Here is an 11942-nt window from a genome sequence, read left to right as displayed (position 1 = left end):
GGGGGGGGGCAGAGGAGCCCGAGGGCAGTGGGATGTGAGGGATTGGGGGGTGGCGCAGCAGCCCTATGGGTGGGATTTGAGGAACTGGGGGGGGGGTGGCGCAGCAGCCCTGGGGGTGCAGAGGTGAGGGCTGAGGAGCCCGCTGAGGCGGTGGGGAGGCGACGTGAGGGCCGGGTCGGGCACAGACGCTGTGGGGCCGGGGGTGGGCTGCGGGAACGGGTAAGGTGGGGCGCGAGGGCGGGCGGGCTGGCTGGCTGGCTGGCTGGGGGGTGGGCGGGCCCCGGGCGGGGCTGCCTTATATGGGCCGGTGTGGCGGCCGCCCGGGAGAGCAGGGCCGGGCGCAGCAGGATTCCCGCCGCCCCGTGGGGCATGCGGAGAGCGGCCGGGAGGGACATGAGCCCGCCGGGCACCGCAGCCCAGCGGCAGCGGCGCCTCCGGCGGCTGCTCCTGCTGCTGTTGCTCCAGGCCGCCCGCCCTGCGCAGGGGCAGCGGGGTAAGTGGGGCGGGTAGGGGGCTCTGGGCGCTCCCGGTACCCAGCCCTATGGGGCTGCTCTATACACACCCACTCTCCTGTACCTACCCCCTATGGGGCTCCCCTACGCACACCCACTGTCTTGTGCCCACCGCCTCTGGGCTCCCCTATACACGCCCACTCTCTTGTACCCACCGCCTCTGGGCTCCCCTACCCACACCCACTGACTTGTACATTTCCCCTATGCACACCCACTGTCTTGTGCCTACCCCCTGTGGGGCTCCCCTATGCACACCCACTGTCTTGTACCCACCACCTCTGGGCTCCCCCATGCACCCCCCCCCACTGTCTTGTGCCTACCCCCTATGGGGCTCCCCCATGCACACCCACTGACTTGTGCCTACCCCCTATGGAGCTCCTCCATGCACACCCACTGTCTTGTGCCTACCCCCTATGGAGCTCCTCCATGCACACCCACTGTCTTGTGCCTACCCCCTATGGAGCTCCTCCATGCACACCCACTGTCTTGTGCCCACCGCCTCTGGGCTCCCCTGTACCTACCCCCTATGGGGCTCCCCTATGCACGCCCACTCTCTTGTACCCACCGCCTCTGGGCTCCCCTACCCACACCCACTGACTTGTACATTTCCCCTATGCACACCCACTGTCTTGTGCCTACCCCCTGTGGGGCTCCCCTATGCACACCCACTCTCTTGTACCCACCACCTCTGGGCTCCCCCATGCACCCCCCCCCACTGTCTTGTGCCTACCCCCTATGGGGCTCCCCCATGCACACCCACTGTCTTGTGCCTACCCCCTATGGAGCTCCTCCATGCACACCCACTGTCTTGTGCCTACCCCCTATGGAGCTCCTCCATGCACACCCACTGTCTTGTGCCCACCGCCTCTGGGCTCCCCTGTACCTACCCCCTATGGGGCTCCCCTATGCACGCCCACTCTCTTGTACCCACCGCCTCTGGGCTCCCCTACCCACACCCACTGACTTGTGCATTTCCCCTATGCACACCCACTGTCTTGTGCCTACCCCCTGTGGGGCTCCCCTATGCACACCCACTGTCTTGTGCCTACCCCCTGTGGGGCTCCCCTATGCACACCCACTCTCTTGTACCCACCACCTCTGGGCTCCCCCATGCACACCCCCCACTGTCTTGTGCCTACCCCCTATGGAGCTCCTCCATGCACACCCACTGTCTTGTGCCTACCCCCTATGGAGCTCCTCCATGCACACCCACTGTCTTGTGCCTACCCTCTATGGGCTCCCCTGTACCTACCCCCTATGGGGCTCCCCTATGCACACGTACCCTTCCTTATACCCATGTCCTCTTGGCCCCTCTATAGCCGCCCCCCCCCCCCCCGAACTCTCCAATGCACACCCACCTCTCTTATACCTACCCTTTTGGGATCTTCTGTACACACCCACTCCTCCTATACTTATCCCTTCCGGGGTCTCCTGAACATTCCTACCCCTTCATATGTATCCTATAGATTCTTCCCTCAATATACACACTCTTCCAGTCCCTCTTATCTATGCCTCCTGCTCAAACATAGACACTTTCCCGTCAATAAAAATCCTCCCACACACCCTATACATAGCCCCAACTTAACCCTATAGAAACCTCATTGATACACCACCTCCCTTGATATACAACCTCATACACATCTCTATTCAGTCGTGTGTTGTCCCCCCCAACCTCCTTACACACTGCAGAGGTTGTCGTATACATGTTCCATATATATATGCTCCACAGGGATGCTTGTTATTCATGCTCCTCATAAACCAAACAACTATACACTTGTATACACACCGCACGGCTCGGTTTAATTTGCATAATACTCTATATGGTCATGATAACTTATACAAATGTTGGCAAAGTATAAAAGAGACTCTCCCTCCTGTATTTGTCAGGCATTCTTTTCTGGCAGTGTCTCCTTTACACAAAATTGTGGTAATAAGAAATAAAACTACTTCCAAACTTTTGATCACGACTCTTAACTATAATTACTCCTCCGCCCCCAGAGCATTTCTAATGTGAACATTGCTTGTTCAACTTGCTGTGGTTATTTGTGAGAGTTTAAGTGGTGGAGAGGATGAGGTCCGATAATAGAACCCCCTCCAAGCTAGTGAAGATACAGGCTGGTGGTATTGTAATAACAATATTCAGCTGCTGTCTTCAACCATAGATCTTAATGCACTTAGCCCCTTACTTGGGTAATAGACAACAGTCATCATCAGGGGTAAGAGTAATTCTGTTTTTGTACCAAAATATTTTTGCAGTATCAGGCAAAACTTCATTTCAGTTACTTATTTTAAAAAAAACATAATTCCCTTTTAATTATTTTTTGGGGAGAGGGAGTGGGATGAAGGAACTTCTGAAATAGCTTAGCAATATTTAAAAAAGACTGTATATTTATCTGGCTCTGCCTATATGTTACATAGGGTTATCAAAATAAATAACCCCCAAAGTTTGGCAGGGATATAAACCTTCACGCTTCATGGCCTAAGGGCTAGTCTACACTTACCGGGTATTTCGACGGCTGCGGATCGAAGTTCCGAGTTCGATTTATCGCGTCTGGTGTGGACGCGATAAATCGAACCAGGAAGTGATCCCCGTCGACTGCGGTACTCCAGCTAGACGAGAGGAGTACCGCGAAGTCGACGGGGGAGCCTGCCTGCCGCGTGTGGACCGCGGTAAGTTCGAAGTAAGGTATGTCGAATTCAGCTACGTTATTCACGTAGCTGAATTTGCGTACCTTACTTCGACTTGGGGGGTAAGTGTAGACCAGGCCTAAGACAGCTTCTAGCCAAGGAAGTTAGGAAGAAATTCCTCCCCTACCCCCCCCCCCCCCCGCATGAAATAATTCTATAATTGCTCACTTTAGGGTTTCTTACATCTCTTTTTTTTTTTGGAAGCATCTGGTACTGGACACTGCTGGAGACAGGATGCTAGATGAGATGGAGCACTGCTTTGATCTTGTATGACAGTACCTATTAATATTATCTCCCCACTTCCACAAAAAGCAGCAGGCAACAGTTTTCAGGTGGTTTCCCTACAAGTAAAAGGATGTTGTTTTTTAAAACAAAGTTACAGATATTTATTTAGGTTAAAGAGACGTAATTTTTCTCCTTCACTCCTTGTTTCCAAGTCATTTTCTTTCTGTTGGCTCCTTTAGTAGGACTTTAACTCTCAGCTGTGAAAGCATGTAGGTGACTTTCTGATTTGATGTTTATAATTTTGAATTGGTTGTGCTGCCACTACATATTTCTGATTCCATTGTCTTTGTCTTTTTCTTTGTTTTAGAAGAAAAATAATAGTTGTCTGCTAACATTTTTCTGTATTGAATTTTTTCCATTTGTAGCAAAGATGTTTTTGGTAACCACAGTTCCTTTTGGAACTTACTCCTGCATGAAGGACAGCTGAGGTTACTAGGATTCCTAAACAAAAATTTTATGTTATTTGTATGAGCAATTTCTCAGCATTGACTGTAATACTAATACCAAGCTTTTAATGGAATGATCGTTCTACTGAAGATAAAACAAAAAAACCTGTGCTACACTGTTCATGTGATACAGACAGTTGAGAAATGTACAGTGGGGTGGCCAGATTTCCCCTTCCAGAAGAAAATGGTCTTAGATAAATTAACCTAGGGATATTTGAATTGGAGGAGTTGTGACATTGACAATAAAGTAAAGGATTTATTTCAAGACAATGAAAATCTACATAGAGGCCATCTGCTATGTGTAATCATGTATTACAATATAGGGCCAAAATCAGGCCTGGTGTAAATATTCCTAATTCCATCAAGAGCATGTCCTTTCATCTGGTCTATACTTGGCCCATTTTTACATTTTTCAGGGTGTAGTGGCTGTTCCAGTTTTTCAGTTTGCCTGATCTATGACTTTTGAACAGACTGGACTCTGGGGTTTCAGTACAGACCGTTGAAAAGCCTCAGCGGTTTTTAAAGTGTGACGAGAGCTGTGTTACTGATTTCCATTACTTTAAAACCATGTTCCCAGTCCTTGTGAGGTTCTTCATGCCATATAGTGAAGTAAACCTCTTTTCAGAGGTGGACAATAAATGAACATCAGTAGATGTGTTTCAGTTTGTAATGTGTTTCATAGTACTTCCTTGATTTTTTTTTTTTTAAATATATATAGTGAACTGTTTATGTTTAACCTTAAGACAGCTAATTATATATGTTCATGAGAGGTGGTCTCCTAATGATGTTCAAATGTATTGTATTGATCTCATTGTGTTCCAGATCTTTATGGTCCTGATCTAGCTCCCGCTGAAGCCAATGGGAATCTTCTTATTGACTTCAGTAGGGACTGGATTAAGTTCTGTATCTAGCTTCTTTCAATGGAGGTTATTGACTAGATTGAAGTGGAAAGATGATTTTTTTTGAGAGAGAGAATATATGGACATTGTAAGGGGTGAGCAAGTGATAAAACTTTATTATCTGATACAGAGAATGAGAAAATAAGCAGTTTTATCTAATGTGACAGAAAACTGAGGAAAAAACTCCCTGTTTCTTATCAGCAGACTGAGATATTGTGGGTTAGTTTTTGCTGTAGCTGTTCTAACTTAATTTAGTTTTCTAATGCACATTGGTTGCAAATGCACATTAATATGTTTTTGCTTCCCATGCTCATTTGGTTTAAAAAAAAAAAACCTAAATAATTTATAAAGGAAGTAGAAGTAGGAATTTTGAGGTATTTCAAAAGAATTTAAAATGTTTTTGAAATGCACTGAGTAAAAAATAAAACACTGCAGCTGAAGAGGCACTTTTTGTATAGCATGATATGGCAGTGTAGAAAACACGTGAAAAACTGGTTACATTTTTCATCCGCCTTCCTCTTGAGGCTATCTTTATATGTTTAGAAACTGTACTCAGAAATACACAGAAAACTTAATAAGAGATGTTCTAATGTAATAACCTCGCGACCCCCTGAGGGGTCCCAACCCCCAGTTTGAGAACCTCTGCTGTAAGGGAATCAGTACTTGCTATGATCTGGGCCTTTCATGTAGTCAGTATAATCTGTTGCCTGTCAAAATGGCACTAAGTGACCACTGAAGCACCGAAATGGAAAGCCCAGAAAGTTGGGAGGTACTGCCTAGATTAGAACACAACTAGAATTCAAAGGGGTTTGTCACAGTTGTGAGCGAAGATAATTCTTTTGAGCTCCCCAGCTAATCCTGGGCAGTAGGTTTTCATGACAGCATGTACAGGAGACTCAGTCAGATCCCAGTGTATATGGTGGATAATATTAAACAGAAGTGCCCTGGTATGAAGGTTCATCAAGTTATCATAGAAAATGTATTTTTAAAATTACCCATCTTCATATGATATAGTCATACTGAATCATTGTCAGAAACCCTTCAGACTTGTGTTGGGTTCTAGAGAGTTGTGTGATGCCCTAGAGGTATTAGAGGTCTCATGAAGAATCTTGCCTAATTGATTTAGTATAGAACAGACTGGATGGTTTTCAGGAGCTGTTTTACGTTTTTGCTTTACTGTAGTAAAGGAGCTTATGTCAGTCTGATGTTCAGGCAAGTCAAACTCATGCTGAAGCTGTATAAAAGTCTTCATTATGGTATTGTTCAAAACATCACGCAGAATACAAATGCCATGATTTAGCTTACTCTTGCAAAACTGAAATAGAAATTTACTAACCCTGGAAAAAATTACTCCTCTATTCTGTACCATGATGATAGTGGGGAAAAATAGTTTATTGACCTGTCAAAAGAAAATTACTTCTCCTGGGCAAGTAGCCCAGTAGAATTTTCGAATACTAGCCACTTATACCAGCCAGTATAAACAGTAATATTATGAGGTGCTTCTGTAATACACACAATACATAATAGATTAATAAAACACTCTGGATCTTCAGAAGAAGCTTAAGCCACCGTGCAGCTAGAGGGGTCTAAGAGAGACTATTTGGAGTATTTTTCTGAGTTCATATTTTCTCCCTATTTATGGTCAAAGTGGTGTCTGTGTGTTCGGGCAAATGAACTCCGCTAGCTAGGAGGTAGTGGACATGAGAAGCTTGCTTTAGTGGCACTACAGGTTTAGTGAACATCCAGTGGCAGACATTTACAAAACTTTTCTTAAATATTACATTTATCTCCAGACTTCTTTTCCTCATCCAGATCTATTCCGCCCCCAACAATCTTCTATTCACTGAACTTTTTGAAACTTTGCACTTTTAGAGAAAGGTAAGGGATTGACTCTGTGTACACAAATTTGCAGAGGGACAATAGGGTTGAGGTCTGTTATTTCTCACATCTATATGCTATTTATTTATTTATTTAAAAACATTTTTTCTGTTAACAAGCATGTTATCTCTGGAGACACAAATCCACAGTTTGAAAACTGCAAAACTAAGCATCTCTGATGGTATCTTCTAGACTGAGCACTGAGGCCCATTGGGTAGATAGAAAGATTAACATGAATAATCTATACAGAAGCCCCTGGAACCCCAAAGGATTGAGTCCCTAATCCATGAGCTATTGGAACTCATTTACAAAACTTTTCTTAAACATTACATGACGATATTGTCTCATGCTATAGAATTAGAATTTATAATCCCTATTCCATGATGAGATATCTTTGAGCTATAATGTGTCTTAATTAAAACTATTTTTAGATAGGATTTTTCCTCAAAAAGCATTTTATCAAAAAAACTGATTTAAATACAAAAATCCGATTTACATTTTTTTTTAAATAATTGATTTTTATTCACCCTGCTTCAGAGCGAAAGGGGCTCCTTTCCCCACAGTCTCTGGTGACACTGCCCATCCGGTGAGGGAGTTTTCTGTCTGAGCGATGGACACATGACATGACTGTTGTGTCTAAGCAAGGGACATATCCTGGAAGGCTACGAGATCTGGAGGTCCTTTTCGAGATGGACCCCGCGCTCCAGAGAGACTCTTTTGAAAGGCCTTCCTGGTGGAGCAGGCATGAGGCTGGACTCTGACCCCACGTTCCAAGAGTGAGGGCCCTTGGGAGACCATTGGCAATCAAGGAAGCATAAGGACAAGTCAGACTCTTAGTGAAGCTCTCCCTCCTGGGACCTTGCTGCAAGGCTTCAGAAGACTACCAGGCTGTTGAACATTAAAGGTGCCCCCAAAGCTTCAGAGAAGCTCCCTGAGCACTGAAGCCGGTACCAGGTGAGCAGACCCCACCATAAGGGAGGTCACCTACATCACAGCAGTGTCAGTGTTAGCCTTTTGGTACTGAGGCAGGGAGCAGTCACTGTCTGAGGTGGTACCAGTAGGAGCCTCACTCCAGCACTGGCTGCCTTATTACCTCCGACTCCAGTGCCCGAACAGCTTCTGTAGCATCACCTGGTATGCGCTCCACCTCTTTGGATTATAGTACTGGCACTCTTTCGGCTGTTAGACCTTGGTCACTCTGGGGCTTCCTGCGCTCTGGTCAAGCCCTCTGTACGCTTACAGGGTGAGAACCACCCCTATCAGAAAACTCTGCCTTCTCATCATCAGTTTTCTAAGACAGTAGTCAGTCTTCCCCAGGCGGGTCCCAGGACTCTGCATTCTCAGGGTCTCCAAAGGAGACTTGGAGTACCTACCCATGACCGAGGATGCAGAATGGCACAGGTTTGACCCAGTACTGATACCGAGGATTCCCATTGCTGTGGACCTCTGCACCCTGTGATTATGGCATGTGGAGCATGTGGCTTCTATGGGGGTTGCGGTTTTATCCTGGCCCAGCCCACAAGGCGCAGAATGAAATATGCCAGGAAGGTGATATACACCTCTACTCGATATAACGCTGACCTCGGGAGCCAAAAAATCTTACCGCGTTATAGGTGAAACCGCGTTATATTGAACTTGCTTTGATCCACCGGAGTGCGCAGCCCTGCCCCCCCCGGAGCGCTGCTTTACCGCGTAATATCCGAATTCGTGTTGTATCGGGTCGCGTTATATCAAGATAGAGGTGTAGTTAGTTTCTGAGTAAAGAAGAAATCTGCCACATCCTATTTGCATAATCAGATTGCCTCAAGGGGAAAGGAAGAGCAGGATAAATAGCTGGTGAATAAGATCAGGTGAATAAAATAAGTCTAGGAAAGAGGAATAAAATAATAAATTAGCCATTTGATAACATACTGGGCTTCAGTGTCGGTGGCAACAACATCGAAATGAGCAGATAGGAGGGACCAGATCCTGGTCATTGGATCTGAACTGTTCTATTCCTACCCAGCATTGGGGTCCCTGGTGGTGGTGGCGGCTAACGAGAGAACTCGCCAGGGCCACCAGAAGTTGACCTCAAAGGGCAAGGAGATTAAATGCCTTGTCTTGCTCAGCCAAAAGGCATATCTACGGTAAGCCTTCAGATGAGGTTCTCCAGTTATCAGGCAGGCCTAGTAAACTATGACCACATCAACTGGAGTGTGTTGTAATAATTTATTGACAAGATACCACAGGACTGCAGGGAAAAGTTCCAGTTCCAGACGATCCTTGTGGAGGGGCGTGTGGTAGCTAGAACTGTGCTACCAGCAGCTCTGGATGCCACGGATATGGCTTCTGGGGCAATGGCAACAGCAATCACCAAGCAGTGCTCCTCCTGGCTGGTCTCAGCAGCCATCATTAGAGAACTGCAGGCAACAATTGAAGACTTATCCTTTGAAGGCTGCTCACTCTTTCACGAGAGGAGACATGAGGCAATGAAGTCCCTGCAAGACTCTACATCCACCCTCAGATCATTGGGGATGTATGCCACAGCCTCCCAAAGGAGGCACTTCAGGTTCCACCCTTATCAGCGGCACCAACAGCCGTTCTCACATTTCACACAGCCCGAGCCACCCAGCTGCAGGCAGAGATCCTCAGGGAGGAATCCCACTACAGGATCTACTTCCCAGTCTCACCACTCTGCATTGGTGCTGACCGGGCAGCAGGTTGGACATCGTGTCTGTGGACAGCACACCACTCTGCCTGTGATTCAAGACCTCCCCTCTATTTAGCAACCATCTGGCGCCTTCCAACAGGCCTGGTCTAGTATCACCTCAGACCGCTGGGCCCTGGAGGTGGTCCAGAGAGTTTAGACCATTGTGTTTCTCTTCCTTCCCGCTAACCATCCCTCCTCCACATCCCCATTCAGGGACTCTTCCCAAGAATTTGCTTTTACCGGAGATGCAGACCATCCTCCCTTTCAGTGCTATAGAGAACATTCCCTCTCAGTAGAGGGTTCTATTCACCTTACTTTCTTAGCCCTAAGTAAACTGGCTTGAGGGTGGGGGAGGGGGCTTTGAACAATACTGGACCCCTATGAGGACTGAACATCTGTCAAGAAGCTCAGGTTCAAGTCGGTTTCCCTTGCATCCATCATTTCTCTCCTTGGAGCAGAAAACCTGGTATGCTGCTCTTGACCTCAAGGATATGTACTTCCACACTGCGATTCACCAGGCGCACAGGCACTTTCGGAGGATTGTGTTAGACCACAGCCACTACTGATGCCAGGTGTTGCCCTTCAGGCCGCTCTCGAACACTCAGCGTATCATGGCAGCGTTTACTTCTGTTACCCTGCACGAAAGGCCCTGTTTCTGTCAGTTCCACCCACCATCCCTGCTACTTCGGAGTCTGGATGTCACGGGTGGTAGTGAAGGAACTAGGTGCGGCAGGGCGGTTCCATGGTTAGGCGAGGGAGGCAAAGACAAATGGGCCACCCTGAGGAATACAGCTGACTAGAAAATTCTCTGCTGCATGTGCACTGGAAGTGCATTTACTAACTGTGGAATATGTATAGCGAGTACACATCTCAAAGAACATCAGTTACTGTACAGGTAAGTAACCTCCTTTTTCCAGATATCGAAGTAGGCTGACTGGTCTGTAATTCCCCAGGACCTCTTTGTTCCCGTTTTTGCCCTCCTCCAGTTCTCTGGGACCTCACCCGTCCTCCATGAATCCTCAAAGATAATGGCTGTTAAAGGTTCGTGAAGTCCAAAGCAGACTTTGAAGAGCTACAATGGGATCTCTCAAGCTAGGTGACTGGGTAACCAAATGGCAGATCAAATTCAATGTTGATAAATGCAAAGTAATGCACATTGGAAAACATAATCCCAACTATACATATAAAATGATGGGGTCTTTACCACTCAACAGAGAGAGAACTTGGAGTCATTGTGGATAGTTCTTTGAAAACATCCACTCAGTGTGCAGCGGCAATCCAAAAAAACCTGAACAGAATGTTGGGAATCATTAAGAAAGGGATAGATAATAAGACAGAAAATATCATATTGCCTCTATATAAATCCATGGTGCGTCCACATCTTGACTATTGCGTGCAGATGTGGTCGCCCCATCTCAAAAAAACTATATTGGAATTGGAAAAGGTTCAGTAAAGGGCAACAAAAATGATTAGGGGTATGGAACAGCTTCTATATGAGGAGAGATTAATAAGACTGGGACTTTTCAGCTTGGAAGAGAGACGACCAAGGGGGGATATGATTGAGGTCTATAAAATCATGACTGGTGAGGAGAAAGTAAATAAGGAAGTGTTATTTACTCCTTCTCATAACACAAGAACTAGAGGTTACCAAATGAAATTAATAGGCAGCAGGTTTAAAACAAAAAAAAGGAAGTATTTCTTCACACAACGCAGTCAACTTGTGGAACTCTTTGCCAGAGGATGTTGTGAAGGCCAAGACTCTAACAGGGTTCAAAAAAGAACTAGATAAGTTAATAGAGGATAGGTCCATCAATGGCTATTAGCCAGGATGGGCAGGGATGGTGTCCCTAGCCTCTGTTTGCCAGAAGCTGGGAATGGGTGACAGGGGATGGATCACTTGATGATTACCTGTTCTGTTCATTCCCTCTGGGGCACCTGGCAGTGGCCACTGTCGGAAGACAGGATACTGGGCTAGATAGACCCTTGGTCTGACCCAGTAGGGCCGTTCTTATGTAATGGTTCCGAGATTGCGTCAGCTCTTTTCTTAAGTATCCTGTGGTAAATTTAATCAGACCCTGCTGACTTGTATGCAGCTAATTTACTTAAATATTCTTTAACCTGCTCTTTGCCTATTTTGGCTGATGTTTCTTCCCCCTTATTGTTAATATTGTGTTAAGTATCTGGTCACAATTTACTTTTTTAATGAAGACGGAAGTAAAATAGGTGTTAAACAACTTAGCCTTCAGGTTCATCCGTTATTAGTTCTCCTTCCCCACTAAGTAAAAGACCAACCTACATTTTCCTTTGTCTTTCTCTTTGTCCTAATCTGTTTATAAAACCTCTTCTCATTGCCTTTTACGTTCCCATCTAGGTGTAACTGATTTTGTAGCTTAGCCTTTCTGATTTTGTTCCTATATGCTTGTAATATTCTTTTGCTCTCCTTAGTAAGATTTTTCAGGTTATTAAGGAGCTGCCGGTGAATCCATATTGGCCTCTTACTATCTGTCCTTCCCATCGGGATAGTTTGCTGTTGTGCCTTTAATAT

At 46.1% G+C, this 11942-nt stretch overlaps 1 protein-coding gene across 1 annotated transcript in view; it reads left to right on the top strand.

The window, feature by feature from the left end:
• Window positions 1-369: 369 nt before the first annotated feature.
• The window catches only part of SUSD1 (sushi domain containing 1), a 91690-nt gene continuing 80117 nt past the window's right edge, over window positions 370-11942 (top strand). The window contains exon 1 of the mRNA XM_065405925.1: window positions 370-493. Coding sequence (XP_065261997.1) covers window positions 370-493 — 124 coding nt within the window. The remainder of the gene's footprint in view (window positions 494-11942) is intronic.

Source organism: Emys orbicularis, chromosome 6 (genome assembly GCF_028017835.1).
Source record: "Emys orbicularis isolate rEmyOrb1 chromosome 6, rEmyOrb1.hap1, whole genome shotgun sequence".
In the NCBI taxonomy this organism is placed as follows: Eukaryota; Metazoa; Chordata; order Testudines; family Emydidae; genus Emys; species Emys orbicularis.
The sequence above is the reverse complement of the archived record's forward strand: the minus strand, read 5'-3'. Positions and strand labels throughout refer to the sequence as shown.